Source organism: Drosophila eugracilis, unplaced genomic scaffold, assembly GCF_018153835.1.
Source record: "Drosophila eugracilis isolate 14026-0451.02 unplaced genomic scaffold, ASM1815383v1 contig_1497, whole genome shotgun sequence".
NCBI lineage: Eukaryota > Metazoa > Arthropoda > Insecta > Diptera > Drosophilidae > Drosophila > Drosophila eugracilis.
Genome location: NW_024572310.1, coordinates 148,781 through 166,552, shown reverse-complemented (window position 1 = coordinate 166,552; position 17,772 = coordinate 148,781). Strand labels below are relative to the sequence as shown.

At 36.8% G+C, this 17,772-nt stretch overlaps 1 protein-coding gene across 1 annotated transcript; it reads right to left on the bottom strand.

Annotated features, from left to right (window-relative positions):
• Positions 1-5,241: 5,241 nt before the first annotated feature.
• Positions 5,242-7,307, bottom strand: LOC108109719 (probable cytosolic Fe-S cluster assembly factor GE22682). The gene is made up of 4 exons (XM_017218351.2): positions 6,894-7,307; positions 6,740-6,832; positions 6,025-6,682; positions 5,242-5,969 (listed from the first exon to the last, which is right to left on the bottom strand). Exons 1-4 carry the CDS (start codon positions 6,960-6,962, stop codon positions 5,350-5,352), a joined length of 1,440 nt encoding a protein of 479 aa, XP_017073840.1. The 5' UTR covers positions 6,963-7,307; the 3' UTR covers positions 5,242-5,349.
• Between the last annotated feature and the right edge of the window lie 10,465 nt (positions 7,308-17,772).

Here is a 17,772-nt window from a genome sequence, read left to right as displayed (position 1 = left end):
TGAACACACCTCGTACATCTAGAAACCTGACCTGTTAGGAAATGAGAAGGGGTTAGCGGGTTAAGGCTGAGATCGCTGGGTGCGCACAAGGTCGAGAATTCAGAAGTCCTTCAATCTGAATGAACAATGTCGAATATTCCTTGAATGTTAATGCACTGCTGCCTATAACTCGTTTTAGATGCAGCTTTATAGATCGCACCCCAGTCTCCCAAATACCTACAAAATGGGGGGCATAGGGCGGGATTAAATGCCAATTGATTTCGTGACTCGACAAGAAGTTCGAAGATCTCTTCGCTATGAGCTTGGGCAATTGCAATCCGTTGCAATTCAGCTAAGTCTCGTTTGGCTCCATGAAAAGTTGTGCCATTGTCCGAATATATGTCCGATATGGGCCCTCGTCGACACCAAAAGCGTTTGAAAGCGGCTATAAAGGCGGATGTTGTTAAATCGCTGACCAATTCAATGTGTATCGATTTTGTTGAGAGACAAACGAAGATGGCAAACCAAGCTTTGCCAAATCTTTGTGTCCGACCTGTAGAGGCTTTGATCGTCTCAGGTCCAGCATAATCCAATCCTCTGTGAAGAAAGCAGCGGGCGGGTTGAACTCGAAACGCGGGTAGGTCAGCCATAAGTTGAGAACTCGTATGTCGTCATTGCAAGAAGCAAGTTCTGCAATTAAATACGGTTTTGCGTACAATGTTTCGAGCTCCTCGAATCCAATACCTTTGTCGTAGACTATGAAAAGTGTATTCGACACCAGCATGTAGCGATGTAGCATTTTGATGTTGAACTAATAAATCAGCGTTTGGGGATTCCTTAGGCAGGATTATGGGGTGTTTTGCATCATAATTAGCCATAGAACTATCGATGCGACCACCAACACGTAGTACACTCTGCTCGTCTTAGAAAGGAGTGTAACGGATCAACTTCGAGTTCTTTTTAGTGGCTGTCCGGTGCTTAACTGCTTGTATTCCACTTTGAAGGATTCCTTTTGAACATGGGTGAATATCCTAGACCGGGCATACTTTAGCTCCCACGCCGACAGAAATGGCCAAAGTTGATTCCTCCCACGAAGACGATGAACGAAACGAAAGCAGTAGTTGAGTATCCTCAACAAACGAGACCATGAAGAGGTTTTGTTAATCATAAAAGTTAGTGAGTTTCCGTCGTCGGAAATGTGTAGATTAACCTTAGGATCGGCTTTTACCTCCAGGTATGCCTCTTCTTCTGTCGACAGAACAAACTTAGCCTTAACGGGTGGCCAAATTGAGCGAGACTGAGATAGCCAAGCTGGTCCTTTCCACCAGATTGGACGATCTAAAAGGTCCTTTGGAAGTATTCCTCGGGATGCGCAGTCTGCAGGGTTATCGCCACTTCGAATATGTTGCCAGCAGCTACGTGGGCACGACTCTAAGATTTCTGCAGTGCGGTTGCAAACATAAGTTTTCCAGGTCCGGGGAGGAGATGATAGCCAATGCAGTACTATTTCAGAGTCTGACCAACAATTTATTCTGGAAATAGGAACAGTTAATGATTGCTTGACCAGGAAAATCAACTTAGAGAGCAAATGGGCTGCGTTTAGCTCCAGCCGCGGAATGGAAACAGGCTTAATAGGCGCCACGCGAGTTTTTGCCATTATCAAATTAACAGCATATCCATTATTGACTTCGACGCGACTGTAGATGACGTCAGCATATGCCTGGGATGATGCATCTGCAAATCCGTGCAGTGCCATTGTTTGAAGCGGTGCTGATATGTATCGAGGTACTCCAATAAATGCATTTGCGATACGAACTGTTGCCACCGTGTACATAATTGGGCAGGTAGTACAGAACTCAGCCAGCTATCTTGAAAGAGAATCTTTAGACACACAGTTGTGGGTGCAAGCAAGCCCAGCGGATCGTAGAACTTGGCTAGTTCCGAAAGCAGAATGCGTTTGGTAAGAGCGGTTGTAATTCCAGTGATTTCTAGCTTGAAGAAAATACAGTCAGCTTTTGGATCCCAAGCCAGTCCTAGCACTTTAACAAATCGAAATTAACTGTCCTTCTCTAAAGCTTCTAGCGGATACTCACAAATCTCCTTGGGCAACGACTTCAATTGAGCGTAACAATTTGAGCTCCACTTTCGAAGGTTGAATTGAGCTTTGCTTAGAAGAGAAATTAACTCATCTTTGAGGGCAATAAGACCCTGAACTTGGTCGCATCCAGTGGGCCGTAAACCGTAGGTTACGGTCAGCAGTCGATAATGATCTATCGTTGCGTTGTCCTCCTTTCTCCAAACTATGCGTTGATACTGCGTGTGTTCGTCTGACCCCAAAATGCCTCTAAGCATCTTTTCAATGTCAGCGTAAAATACATAAAGATGCTGACGGAAGCGAAGGCATACTCAAATCTCTTTGAATAGGTGGGCCTATGTGCAGTCGTTAGTTAAGCAAATGACCCTTGGAGTCCTTTCCTGAGCCGTCAAATACAACTCGGCAATGGGTAGTGGTGCTATCCGGTTTAAACACTGTGTGGTAGTGCAATGGGGTATTCAATACCAAACTCTCGGCGATGTCCAGTAAGATGTTCCACAGTTGATCAGCGCCTAAAATAACGTCGATTTTTCCCGGTGATAAGGTAAGTTGCGAATCTTGGTCCAGACAGAAGCGGTGGATTTGACCTGCTGAGCGGGAATCAATGAAGTCAGAGAACTCATAATTAGGCCAGAGACCTCCAATGAGGCAGTCGTGGTCCTTGAAAGCAAAGTGAAGCTAGCGCGACCTCGGCTAGCTCCAGCCGGGTTAGCACCTAATCCAACAACTGGGATGCGAGCATGCGTGCGTGGAATTCCAATCCGTTGGATAAACGACTCAGCTACCATGGTTATTGTTGATCCAGTATCGAGCAATATCCTACATGAGGTCTTGTTGCCACATGTGTCAATTACATTGGCTAGAATAGTTGGCAGTAGGGCTTGATTGTATGATGTCTGACAGCAGCACTATTCATACCAGCATCAGGATCAATCGAAGGAAATATATTAACCTCAGCCGCAGACATATGGGCGGAGGCCAACGGAATCGATCTAGACTCTTCCGGGTGGTCTAGCGTGTGATGCTTAGCGTTGCACTGACGCCAAGTGTTCGAAGAATTACAATTATTGACTTGATGAGATCGACTTAGGCAATTAAAACAAGGCTTAGTATCCCTGGCAAAGGTGCGGCGATTTACGACATCCTTGACAATATATACAGTCGCGAGAAGACTGATTTGATCCACTTGCATGATAAGCCGCTTGGCGGATTCTACTCTGGGCTGGTCTTGGGGGTTGCATTACGTGTATATTTTGACAAGACTCCAAAAGGTTAATTTTTATAATTTTCATCGTATTTAACGCATTCTCTAAGCTAATGTACCTTATTCGATGAGAATTCTTTGATGATTCAAACATCAATATAATGGGGAAACGTTTTTATAATCAACTTATTATTCTTTTTAATTGTAATCGAGGTGGTGGTCTTGTCAACAACTTAATTATTACCGTTTGAAGCCCATATACCGGGATATAAATTTTGTGGGCCGGGTACAAAGCAAGAAAAACGTTTGAAACGAGAAGATCAAGCAATAAATAAACTGGATGAGGCTTGTAAAAAGCACGATATAGCATATTCCCATAAAAATGATTTAGTTGACCGTCAAATTGCAGATTCTATATTAATTGATAAAGCTTGGTCACGTGTAAAAGCACCAGACATCACTCTTGGTGAAAAAGCAACAGCATATTTTGTAACCAACATTATAAAGCAAAGAAAAAATTTGGAATGGGACTATTAAAACAAAAATGAAATGTAAAGGGAAGATGATGAGGAAAAAAAGTAAAGATAACGAATCCGTCGACCTATATGTACGATACTACTAGAACATTTAAAAACAAAAGCCTTCGAACATTTTTAGTGCAATCAGTTCAATCTACAATGGGTTCAAAGAAAAACGTGAAAGAACCAAGAATAATTAATAATTAATTAACTTTTCTGTCCCGTTAAAATATGTCGTGAGTCGCAACCATTTTTAACACCATCGGAATTTAAAATGAAAGCTCCAATTATCGTTATTGATATATTTGGTATAATTCACGTGTAACCGTGGCTCCCTTATATGTTTTTAAAAATGTCTGCTTTTTATTTTCCAACTCTATAACGCTTTGATTTTTAATTTGTTTGAGGTCATCACACTTTTTTTTCAATACAGATCTCGCTTTTGTTTTGAGGTCATCACACTTTTTTTTCAATACAGATCTAGCTTTTGTTTTGAGGTCATCACACTTTTTTTTCAATACAGATCTCGCTTTTGTTAACTGTGCTAACACATTAATTAATGTAACCTGTATAAATTTAGATAAAGTATATTTTAAAAATATATAATCTTTCTGTTATCTCTCTTCAGTTACTTAATCTATACTGTTTACTGGAAACTTCAGCATCTAATATTTATATTACCCCCACCTCCATCCATCCCATGAAATAAAAAACAAAGTGAGTAATTTATGCCACCTGTTTATAGATATTTTTTTTATTTATAATTGGACGAAATGTTTTATTTGAGCAGCGCTGCGACTGCGTTTCTACAGCGATAAAGAAGGAATGTTAAGGGGTGAGCCGAGCGATCGGCGAATGGCGAGCGCTTATTTCGGCTTGTCTTATACTCTCCACTCTTATTCCCAACGAGCCCGAAAGACTGTTTTTGCGTTTTGTTGAAAAACTCATATCTCGGGAACTATAAGAGCTAGAAAGTTGAGATTAAGAATACGTATTTAAGAGATTGCACTGCACCTCACGAGTCGTCGTCGCGAGTTTTCATCTGTTTTCAAAATAAGAGTAAAAAAGTTCGAATTAGGCACACATATTCTATAGTTGCCACTGCAACCACTCTCCTTACACGCCCACAAACCGCAGAAAAACTTGTATAAACTTTTTTGTCAATATCTATCGATTTACCAAAGGTTTTTGAAATGGGAACATCTCTATTTATGAAGGAATGAAGGTTATAAAACCCCACATGAACAGTGAAGTCACCATCAGTTACTAAACATTTTTTTTTGACAAAAGGTGGCACACTTCCACCACCAACATAGAAAAAATTCTTTTCAATGACAACCGATACCATTTTAGGTATACATAGATGGATGTTATTTAACTATCCGTTCCTGTAAATAGATAAGCCTGAAAACTTTCTAGAGCCGCCAGAATCAGAACTTTTTTGGATATGAATTTATTAGGTTCTATTTATATTTTACATTACTTGTTGTTTCATCAAACTAATTCTTCGTTACGAATCAAAAATCTAACAAATATAATTTCGTAAATTTCTTTCACCACTTAATGTTTAAAGACGCACCGAATTGATTTTCTACTGCGTGGTAACTTGTGTGAAGAAGCTCATAAGACTTTTCCGTTTGAAAGCCATCTAGGAAATCGCAGTATATGTGTTTTGTTGTTGAGTTTTCGGGCTGGGAGAGTGGAAGCTTTTGGTACAACTCTTCCAGTTGCTGCGTCAGTTCACGGACATGCTGCCCGGTGGTTGGGCGTACCTGTGCACCTCCGTTTATACACCCTGAAGGACACGCCATGACCTCTACAAAGTGGTACTTAACCAATTTTCCCCGCTTAAGTTTTTGCACAAGATTTTGTATGTTTCTGAACCCGTTAGCTATAGCAAATTTCAAGACGGCCTTGCCATTCTTCTCAAGTATAATTTCCCGAAAATCGCGGTTTTTAAGTTGTTTAAATTCCAGCTCTTTTGGAGTGAATTCGTTGAAAAGCTCTTTAGCGGCGAACTTGAAAATATGCTCTGCATAACCGCCAGATAGTGTTGCCTCGTGAGCCCACACCATATAATTTGGCCTTGTATCAGACCAAGGCCAGTCCAGATCTTCGGGGTCGTACTGCGTCAATGTACGTTCGTCCTCAGTAAGCATCTGCTCCACCTCAACTATAAAACATAGCATTATTATTTTAATAAACACACTGGTCTTGACCCAAATAACCTGATGTAATAACACAATCCACGTCGCGTGAGTTATTGGTTTTGCTAAAGAAATCCTCTCGAGAAGCCTCCAGCTTTTTGTCAAAGCAAGGCATCACGGTGACGTGATAGATTCGCGACCCAGGAATATTTAATTTTTTGGCCAGAAATTGTTTCACTAGCACTCCCATTATTTGCTGAGGTGATCGGGTGGTTGATACGTAAGGTAATATGAAGTTCCCATGCGTCTTCTCTGCGTAACAAACCCATCCCGGGCAAGAAGAGCTGAGCATGGTTAAGTTTTTATTTTCATGGTATCGTTCCATAAATTCCTGCCGGCATTCGAGAAGTGCTAGATCATCAGCTACTTTGGTGCATAAAATATAATCGGCTCCCAAACTGCGAAAGTATCCGGCTAGGTGGCGCGCAGTCTTCTCCGCACTTATTTGATAGCGATGGGATAAGCTCAACAGCGGTTGGGTAGCCACTGTGAACACAATCGTGCGAACATTATCGCAGTCTCCTGAAGCTTTTATTTTTGAGTTTTCACGAAGAACCTTAAGCAGCTCGTCCTGGCTCTGCTGTGTAATCAGAACGCCTTCGGAGGATGTGATACAACCGGAGCAGGCTAAGCAGTCTTGAAGAGAGATCTCAACCTTCTTAAGATTTTGCTTTTTATTCTGTAATAATATTATCGACTTTAAATATAAATTCGTGATACTTCGGAAGATACCCACTTCAAATTCTTCAAAACATATGTCTCCGTTTATGGTAATTTTTGACCCAGTTTTCGTTTTTGCCTTATCTATAGAAATAGGTTTAGTACATATCTAAATGAAATTAAAACAATATTAATTTGTGTATATAGCTCAGTTCTTTGTTGAATTAAACCTGCGATGGTGTAATAAAGTCGTCCATATCGGCGAGTTGTAAGGCTCCACTGAACCTAGACATGGTCATCACAAGCCACAGTTTTAGTTTTCACGAATAAATAAAATATTCAGTGTGACCAGTGTGTTTTAAATATAATATACAAACTTTTTTGAAATATTGTATGTACATTTTTTCTGCCAAAAACCAAAATTTGCGATATCTTGATAATTTAAATAAATTTTGTAGCTGAAGATTATAATAACGCTTTGGTAAAGTGCAGTCTGCATAAAGTCCGTTTGTAGTTGTACCGTTTTTTTTTTACCGGTTTCAGTGAGTATCTCACACCTAAAGTAATGCTACACCTACTTACATACATGCATATATAATATAAATAATATAAGTATAAGATCTTAATTTACTTATATACAGTATTTTTTAAATCCCAAAAAAAAAAAAAAAAAATGCTGTTAATTAATGCAGGAGTGACTACGTTACGTCCTTAGCCTATCGACAGGAACGGCAGGAAATGTAACACAAAAAATATGTATACTTGTTGACCAATTAAAAATTAAAAATTTTGGACACGGCGGTCATTTTAAAGTCAAAAATTTCTGTTACTCACGTTGGCAAGAATGTGATGGTTTAGGGGTGTATAGCTGCAGGTGGAATGGGTCGAATGGTCTTTATGGAAGATAAAATTAAAAATTTATTTATAAAGACATTTTAGGCCAAAATTTAATTCGAAGTGCCCTTAAACTTGGACAGAATCCAGCGTCTTTCGTATTTCAATAAGATAACGTCATATTAATTATAAAACAAACACTTTTTAATAGGACCATAACAATATTTGAATTTTCAGATTTAAGTATCTAAAATAGTAAAAAAACAAAATTCTAAAAAATAAACAACTCGATAGACCAAAATAAACTAAAAAACAATTATTTTGTGGAGCAACAAATCCTTTTGAGCATAAAAATCAAAAATAAAATAAGCTCAAATTCCTAAAAAGTTCGATATCGTGGAAAAAATTCTCAAAAAGGTATTATTTGGAGAATGACGAAAAGCGTACCGAAATTTAGTGGAATTGATGCTATACGTCTTGTAAGTTAAGGGAATCGATGCCTTGACAAATTTGCTTACCTAAAAAAAAAAATTGTTGCATTTCAAGTTGGAACCGGCTGTAAGTAGATGGGGGTCCTCGATAGGTTAGGCAGGCAGAACGGGTGGCGACCTTTTTTGTAGACCAAGCCAATAGTCAGTAGGTGCCATTTTGCGGATCTGGCCGATCCCACGTGAAACCGCGCTCTCGACATAGACTTTGATAAAGTCAGTTAGTGTCACCAGTATAAAAACTTTTCTTATTCAAGGTGTGGTTCCTCAGAGTGCCAGGGGACTCGTCGAAAGGGCCCGCAACATATTTTTTGGAGGATGTTTAGACGAACACTAATAAAAAAAAAATATAATACTTTATGAGCTCTGTGCATGTCATGTGACAGTTGTAAATCGATCCAGAGCCATAAACTATGATCTGTAATTGTAGACCCTACAGGGGAGCGGTGCTAGCACTTGTAATATGTAAGTGCAGGCTACTTGAGCCAAACCGAAGATAATCACTTGAGATGCTTCTCACACTGCGCCAAAGGTTCCTGTGGGGTCAAATGATAACTCTCCACAGATAAGAGCAGAATAAGAATTTCATGTTAGTTTCCTAAGCAGGGACTTAGAAAATAAAATGCAGTTTTAATACAGAACTCAACGGAATAGGTTGCTTTATTAATTCATCCCTTTCATTTTGGTCCTTCGACAACTCTGCAGTTTTCCCCACCAGTGGTAAGAGACTCAGAACTTAGGCCAGCACCTAAAAAATAAAATCTGTAACACTTGCAGTTTTTGTTTAAGGTGTTAATGAATAGTTGACTCTGGTTATCCCCCACCAGTGGTAAGAAACAGAGTAAAAAATTTATAAAAATCAAAAAGATATAAAAGAATCTTTTCTGATATAATAAAAAATTAATTCAACTATAGTATTGCAACAAAAAGTCCAAGTTTGTTGTGAAAGTGGTCGAGAAATCGACAAATTACAAAATAAAAATAATTTTGCCATCGAGCAATTATTATTTTTGGCGTTTTCAAGGCCTTCAAACATCGAAAAAGTGATTTAATAAAATCAGGCGTATTCGAGGCCGACATCGAAAAAGTGACTCCCAAATTCATTGAAAAAATAACGGGTATAATAATAAAAAAGTAACTCCCAAATTTATTGGAAAAATAACGAGTATAATAATATCAAAGTGACCCCAAAGTGATCCCAAAAATAAGTGACTCCCAATATAAAAACGAAAGAGAAACAACAACAAAAAAAAATATCATAAATCATCTATAGAACACCTAACCTGCATACAAGGACGCCAGGACTTTAAGGACTTCAGCACGTCTACGACTACAACTACAACTACAATATCGAGGACAGAATCTACCAAAGTCAACTTTAATCGACAGCGGCAAAAACAACGAACATCATAGAGTCAGCAGCGACGACAGCAGCGGCAACCATAAAATATAAATAGGATCAGATAAGTAATATATATTATAATAATATTATATAAGTTGTCGGTAATTTAAGTCGGTTAATATAATTTTTTGGAGTATAAAAAGTATATAGCAAAAATGTTGTCCGATCAAACTATCGCACTTATAAAAAGGCAGGTGGAGATTACCAACGGCCTTACGTCGCTGGAAGTTCTCCCAAGCTTATCATTTGAATATTTGAAGAAATTTGATGAGCTGAAAGCCAAGTGCATCCAAAACCATAAAGCTCTGGTACATATTGGAGTAGTCGACCATGACTACTTTGTAAAGAGTCATTTTGAAGAAATGCTCTCGATTTTTAATAGAATTAAAGTAAGAATAGATAAAGTGTTAGCTGATTCTGATAAGTCCGAGGGAAAATTAATGGCAAACGAGCAGAAAATAGAATCAAATGATTGAGCAGTTAGAAAGGTATTTAAAAGACACATTTGAGGACATTCAAAACGATAAAATTAAAACTTTTGAAATTAGGATTGGGAAGATAAATTTTTATTGGGATAAGCTAGTTCTTTTAAAGCAGGGAAACACTACGGACGTCACGATTAAAAGGTATGATGATATATTTGAAGAATTAGCATTCGATATTTCCATGGTGACCAAAGATATGAGAAAAAAACTCGAGGAAATTGTGCCTAGTAAGGTAGAAGTTGGAAATCATAAAATTGATGATTTGCCAACGTTACCTAAAATTCAGGTACCCACATTTTATGGAGATTCCAAAGATTGGGAACTATTTTATGAGTTATTTAATGAACTCATATATTTAAGGGAGGAGCTCAGTCCTTCCTTAAAATTTAATTACCTTAAAATCTCACTAAAGGGAGAAGCCAGGAATGTGGTTTCTCACTTATTGTTGGGATCAGGTGAAAACTATGAGGCCGCATGGGAATTGTTAACCAAGCGGTATGAAAATAAAAGGAAAATTTTTTCCGATCAGATTAATCGCCTTCTTGATTTCCAAAATCTAAATGTGGAATCAGTGCGGCAATTAAGAATGTTTATTGACACAATTAATGAGTCAATTCACATGATAAAATTAAAGGCACAAATTTCTGACGAGGTTGATATAGTTTTTGCACACATAATAATAAGAAAATTTAACAAAGAAGCTCTACAACTATATGAGATCCATGTTAAAAAAACTAAAGAAATTCAAGCATTGTCCGATGTCATTGAATTTTTAGAGGAACGACTCAGTTCGATTAGCTCAGTTCAGGATGAAAAACCTGGTAAAAAGTGTTGTTGTCTACTAACAGTTGTCCGATGTGCAAAAGTACGGGACATTTGATACTACAGTGTCAAAAATTTAAGGCTTTGAATCCATCTTAACGGATGGAAAAAGTAAAAAAGGCACATTTGTGTTTTAAATGCCTTAAACATTCATATAGTAAGAAATGTCAAAGTGACATTTCATGTTCGATTTGTAAGAAAAATCACCATAGTATGCTACACATTTACGTCAAGTCTAAAACAGACCAAAAAGTTGAAAAAACGAATGAAAATAAAGTAAACTCGTGTATGACATCGGAACAAGCATTGCTAGCTACAGCACGCATTCAAATTCAAACCTCTGAGGGAGGTTTCGAAAATTTTAGAGCTTTGATCGACAGTAATTCTCAAAGCACAATAATTTCAGAAGAATCTGCGCAGATTCTGAAATTGCCCAAAATTCGGTCTCAAACAGAGATCAGTGGAGTCAGTATCGTCCACGGGAAAGTGCATCTCGAAGCACAAGGTAAATCTTTCAATTAAACGAAATAATTCCCAAAAAACGATAAGAGTTGAAGCACTTATACTTCCAAAACTTATGAGGGCTCTCCCAGTCAACACAGTTAATGTTGACAAAACAAAGTGGGAGAAGTACAATTTGGCTGACCCAGACTTAAATAAGATCTATACACTCACATTCTGCAGAATGGAGTGGTCAAAATGAATGGCCTCCTCGGTCAAAAAACCGATTTCTGGTGGATTGTCTCTGGATGCAAAAAATCCAAAGGTAAGAAGACAATTGTAGCAACCACCATCGAATTAAAAGATATGGATCGGAAATTGAGGAAGAGGACAAAAATGATATCGAATCTGAAATATGTGAGAATTATTTCATAAAAACTACAAAAAAAGGTTCAGATGGTCGATACATTGTGTCAATTCCATTTAAAGATGATGTCCCCTTAGGAGACTCGAAGAAACAAGCAATGGCTCGTTTCATGAATCTTGAGAAAAAATGAAAAAGAAATGAAAAACTAAGGTTAGACTATGCTAAATTCATGCATGAATATATGGATTTAGGTCACATGGTCGAAGTGCAGGGAGAAGGAAAATACTTTTTACCTCACCAGGCAGTAATTAGAGATTCAAGCCTGACGACCAAATTAAGAGTTGTTTTTGACGCTTCAGCTAAAACAACTAATAATAAAAGTTTGAACGACATAATGTGGGTTGGTCCACGAGTTCAAAAAGATATTTTTGACATTATCATTAAATGGCGAAAATGGGAATATGTAGTATCTGCGGACGTTGAAAAAATGTATCGTCAGATAAATATTAATGATAATGATCAACAGTATCAATATATTTTATGGAGAGATTTTCCAAATGAAAAAATTAAAAATTATAAATTGACAACAGTCACATATGGTACAGCATCTGCACCATATTTAGCTACTAGAGTTCTAGTAGATATTGCTGATAAATGCAAAAACAAAGATGTAAGTGAGATAATTAGGAATGATTTTTATATGGATGACCTAATGACTGGGGCTGACTCTATAGAAAAGGCCAATAATTTAATTAAATTGATATCCCAAGAATTACAAAATGTGGGAATGAATTTAAGAAAATGGATATCGAACAGTTCAAAAATAATGGAAACTGTAGATGATACAGGAGATAACAAGGTTCTCACTCTTGTGGAAAATGAAAGCGTAAAAACCCTGGTGCTTCAATGGGAACCGCAGAAAGATTTATTTAAATTCAAAGTAAATTGCGGGGACTCGAAAAACATCAACAAAAGAATAGTGCTATCAACATTTTCAAAAATATATGACCCTTTGGGATGGCTGGCTCCTGTAACTATTTTAGAAAAACTTTTTATTCAAAAACTATGGATAAATAAGAGTGAATGGGATCAAGAATTATCCAAGGAAGATAAAGATTATTGGGTAAATTTTAAGGAAAATTGATTGCTTTTAGAAGAGATTCGAATCCCAAGATGGATTAGTTCAAAAAATAGTTCAATAATACAGCTTCGTGGATTTGCTGACGCTTCCGAAAAGGCATATGCAGCAGTGGTATATGCTAAAGTAGGGAATTGTGTAAACATAGTAGCCAGCAAAAGTAGAATTAATCCAATTAAAAATAGAAAAACTATTCCCAAGCTAGAGTTATGTGCAGCTTACTTGCTTAGTGAATTGATCAAACGAATAATTGAATCCATTGATACCAAAGTAGAAATCTATGCTTGGAGTGATTTCACTATAACTTTAGCATGGATTAAAAATGGTGATAGTAAGGTCAAGTTCATTAGACGAAGAACGGATGACATTCGAAAACTAAGTAATACCGAATGGAACCATGTGAAGTCTGAAGAAAATCCTGCAGATTTATCATCAAGAGGAATTATTTCTAGCCAACTGACCACCTGTGACTTATGGTGGAAAGGTCCGAAATGGCTATCTGAGCCAAAGGAGCATTGGCCTCGACAGCAATCCAAAGAAGATGTGGTTTTGGTAAATTCTATTCTAAATAACAAAACCGATGACCCCATTTACAAATTATTGGAGAAGTTTTCCAGCATTGAAAATATAATACGAATAATAGCATATTTAAATAGATTCATTCGATCAAAAATTAAGAAAGAATCTTTTCCTTCTTTTCTATCGGTAAAGGAGCTGAATAGAGCTGAAAAGATCGTTATTAAAAAACAGCAAGAATATCAATTCAGTCTAGAGATAAAATGCCTGGAAACAAAATAAGAAATTAAGACAAGTAATAGGATATTGTCGTTGAATCCATTTTTAGATAAGGATGGTATACTTCGAGTAGGAGGGAGACTACAGAACTCCAATGCAGAATTTGAAGTAAAGCATCCAATTATTTTACACAAGTGCCAAACAAATTTATTGATCCAAAAGGCTCATAAAGAAACTTTGCATGGAGGGATAAACTTAATGCGAAATTATATCCTAAGGAAATATTGGATTTTCGGGCTAAAGAATTTCTTAAAGAAGTATTTGAGAGAATGTGTCAAGTGTGCTAGGTACAGACAAAATACTGCTCAACAAATAATGGGAAATCTGCCTAAATACAGAGTTACAATGTCGTACCCATTCTTAAATACTGGGATAGATTACGCAGGTCCTTATTTTGTTAAATGTTCCAAGAATCGTGGGCTAAAAACATATAAGGGATACATTGCCGTATTTGTGTGTATGGCTACCAAGGCCATTCATCTAGAAATGGTAAGTGATTTAACCTCGGGTGCATTTCTAGGAGCCCTAAGAAGATTTATCGCTAGAAGAGGAAAAGTTGCCAATATCTATTCAGATAGCGGAACAAATTTCGTAGGAGCTTCAAGAAAGTTGGATCAAGAGTTCGTTAAAGCAATCAAAGAAAACACATTGATTGCCGCGCAGCTTGAAAAAGATAGAATTGATTGGCATTTTATTCCCCCGGTAGGACCTCACTTCGGAGGTATTTGGGAATCTGGAGTTAAATCCATGAAGCACCATTTGAAACGGGTAATAGGGGAAAATAGTCTGACATATGAAGAGATGTCAACACTTTTATGTCAAATAGAAGCATGCCTGAATTCAAGACCGTTGTATACTTCTGAGAATGAAATGGATCAACATGAAGTATTAACTCCAGGTCATTTCTTGATTGGTAGACCACCGTTAGAGATTGTTGAACCAATTGAAAACGAGAAAATTGGTAATTTAGATAGGTGGAAATTAATCCAAAAAATTAGAAGAGACTTCTGGGTTAAATGGAAAGAGGAGTATTTGCATACTTTACAACATAGAAACAAATGGAAGAGGGAAAGTCCAAATATAGAGAACGGACAAATTGTTTTGTTGAAGGATGAGAACAGTCATCCAGCCAGGTGGCCAATGGGAAAGGTAGAAAAAGTCCATAAAGGTAAAGACGAAAAGGTTAGAGTGGTAGAAGTGAAATTACAAGATGGATTTATCACTAGACCGATAAGCAAAGTTTGTCCCTTAGATGGAATAAAGTCTGTAAATAAAATGGAATCTGATCCCGAAGAGACAAAACCGAAAAGACAAACAAGAGGTACATCAAAGATTTCAAAAATTGGTTTTGTAATGGCCATGTTATTATTTATATTCTGCCAATTTGCTAATGCATCAGCTAGGGTTGATCAGCCAAGGTATGCGATAGAGAAGATAAATAAGACTTCGGCAATATATTTAGACCCAATGGGGGATGTTGAAATTGTAGCCTCCTCTTGGAATTTAATAATATTTTATAATATGGACGTTTACTTCGAAATGCTTAAAAAAGGTAAAGAATTAATACCAAAAACGAGGGTAATTTGCGAACGACTTCATAGTTTTGAGGATCAATGCCTTTTAGTTCTGAGTAACACGGAAAGGCAGATCTCAGACATAGAAGAAAATAACAACCTTTTTATGGCTCAGGGAAAATCAAGAAGTGAACGTGCTACATTTGGTTTTATGGGATCGCTTTATCACATTTTATTTGGAATAATGGATGAAGACGACAGGATACAAATGGAGGATAATATGAAAAACTTATTAAGCAATCAGCATAGCCTTAACGAGTTAAGTAGGAAACAAACTTCCTTAGTCGATTCTACGACTAACATTTAAAAAAAACGACGGATGAAGTTAACTCAAATTTTAAAGGAATGAACGAAAGAATTAAGAATATGACGGCGGTATTGCAAGAATCATATTATGTGTACAAAGAGTCTATCAACTTTTTTATGATAACCAAGTAACATTATAGATGAATGCGAGAAAATTCAATATAGTATCATGAGCCTCTTAGTAGACATAAATCATTGCCGACTTAATACAAACATATTATGACCTAGTCAGCTAAAAAGTGAAATTTCCAGAATAAAAGGCAGTTTGTCTGAAAATTTAGTCTTGCCAGGGAAAAGAACAGGCACAGAATTAAAGAAGATTTATACATTATTGACGGCTAGAGGTTTATTTGTGGATAAAAAATTAATAATTAATGCCAAAATACCATTGTTTGGTAGACATGCTTCAGTACTTTATAAAATTATCCCAGTTCCGGTAAAACTGGACGACCGCATGATTACAGTGCACGTAGATTCTCAGTACTTAATTTATAATTTTGAGATCGATGCATATCATCTTATGAATCTACTATTAATAAATGTCAAAGGTGGCAGTCGAATAAAAGAGTTTGCGAGGGAAGTTGGCCTTGGAGTAGTGCTAACGACAATAGTTGTGAGATTAAACCTCTCAAACCAAATAAGGCATCGAACTGCAGGTATAAATCGATTGTTGAGAGTAAGTCATATTGGGTTGAGTTGGAAAAGAAAAGTAGTTGGCTTTTTAAAGTTCAAAACAATTCTAAGGCTAGAATTCAGTGTACCAATTAAAAAATAGAGATAATAGATTTACCTGAACAAGGAATAATGACTTTGAGGTCAGATTGTACTGCTCGAACTGATGATAAAATATTAGTTGCTCAACACAGTATTCAGTTAGAAGATCAGGGAACATTAGCGTTGTCTTACATTGGGGAAGTTAACGAGATACCCAAGATTATTTGGAACCCGCTCGACATGCCATTAATCAACCATACGGACGAAATCAATCGTTTGTCAAAGGAAATTTAATACTTAAAAACTCACAAGCTAGAATTGAGGGAATTAAACTTTCACCATTTAACTGGACATGCATCCCTAATTTTAGCAATTGTAATAATAATTATATTAATTGTACATTTTATAAGGAAAATAAAAATACGAAGGCAGTTACAAGCCATAGCATTACCCAGCGGTATGCTTAATATATAAATTTGTAGATACAATAAATCATTGATATAAAAATATTTTATGTTAAAAAAAAATAAATAAATTCACTATAATGTTAAAACACAATAATTACAAGCCGTGAAGGGGTGTCAAATTTATTATGCAAAATAAAATATATCGAATTAATACAGTCCACTAATTTTGTATTGCAATATTTTTGAGAATAAATAAAATAAATTGTAATTAACACAGACACCTAATCTTGCCGGCCCTTGCCAGAATGTTCAGACGAACACTAATAAAAATAAAATATAATACTTTATGAGCTCTGTGCATGTCATGTGACAGTTGTAAATCGATCCAGAGCCATAAACTATGATCTGTAATTATAGACCCTACAGGGGAGCGGTGCTAGCACTTGTAATCTGTAAGTGCAGGCCACTTAAGCCAAACCGAAGATAATCACTTGAGATGCTTCTCACACTGCACCAAAGGTTCCTGTGCGGGGGTCAAATGATAACTCTCCCGCGCAGGCAGACGCGGCCTCTGCGTAGGCCACAGATAAGACCAGAATAAGAATTTCATGTTAATTTCCTAAGCAGGGCCTTAGAAAATAAAATTCAGTTTTAATACAGAACTCAACGGAAAAGGTTGTTTTATTAATTCATCCCTTTCAAATTTTATTTATTTATAATAAATAGAGTAGTTTACAAAACTAAGCTAACTTAGATAGTATAGCACTGGCTGCATGTATATTGTATCTTAATCTAATATTGCGTAATTGGCTAGTAGATTGTTGTGTTTATTAGGAACTTTTTTTTTTTAATTTTGTAGTATAATTCAGTTTTTTTATGGAAAAGTAGGATTTTTTGTATGTTGTCTGGGTCAGGGTTGCTAAGGAGGTTTAGGGGGTTAGTGTTTCTAAATATGGTTTGTTTGGGTTGTAGGATTGATGGACACGACAAATTGATGTTGAAGTTCGTTCTAATTAGTGTTGGTGTGTCCTAGTCTAAGTCGTATTGTTTTATTTGGTAAAGTCTGGTCCAGTTTTGGTGGGACTGTTTTAAGTAGTCCCAGGTGTGTGAGGTATTCGTATTAATTGATTGGTACCGTTGACTGCAATGTATAATGGTTTCCTTTTGTTTTATCGCAAAATCAGATTTAAGATGTCTTTTTATGTCTACGTTATTTATGGTTGGGGTGAAGATAAGTAGCATATTGTTTGCTGACTTTACGGCTTGATCGGCTAGATCGTTTCTTTTTATTTCTGCATGGCCAGGAATCTACATTACTTTAATTTTAGGGGCATAT

Coding starts and splice junctions, on each gene's coding strand:
- LOC108109719 (XM_017218351.2), bottom strand. CDS start 6,962: ATGACCATGTCTAGGTTCAGTGGAGCCTTACAACTCGCCGATATGGAC. Junction 6,833..6,893: donor ACTTTATTACACCATCGCAG/GTTTAATTCAAC, acceptor AATTTCATTTAG/ATATGTACTAAACCTATTTC. Junction 5,970..6,024: donor GGATTGTGTTATTACATCAG/GTTATTTGGGTC, acceptor TATGTTTTATAG/TTGAGGTGGAGCAGATGCTT.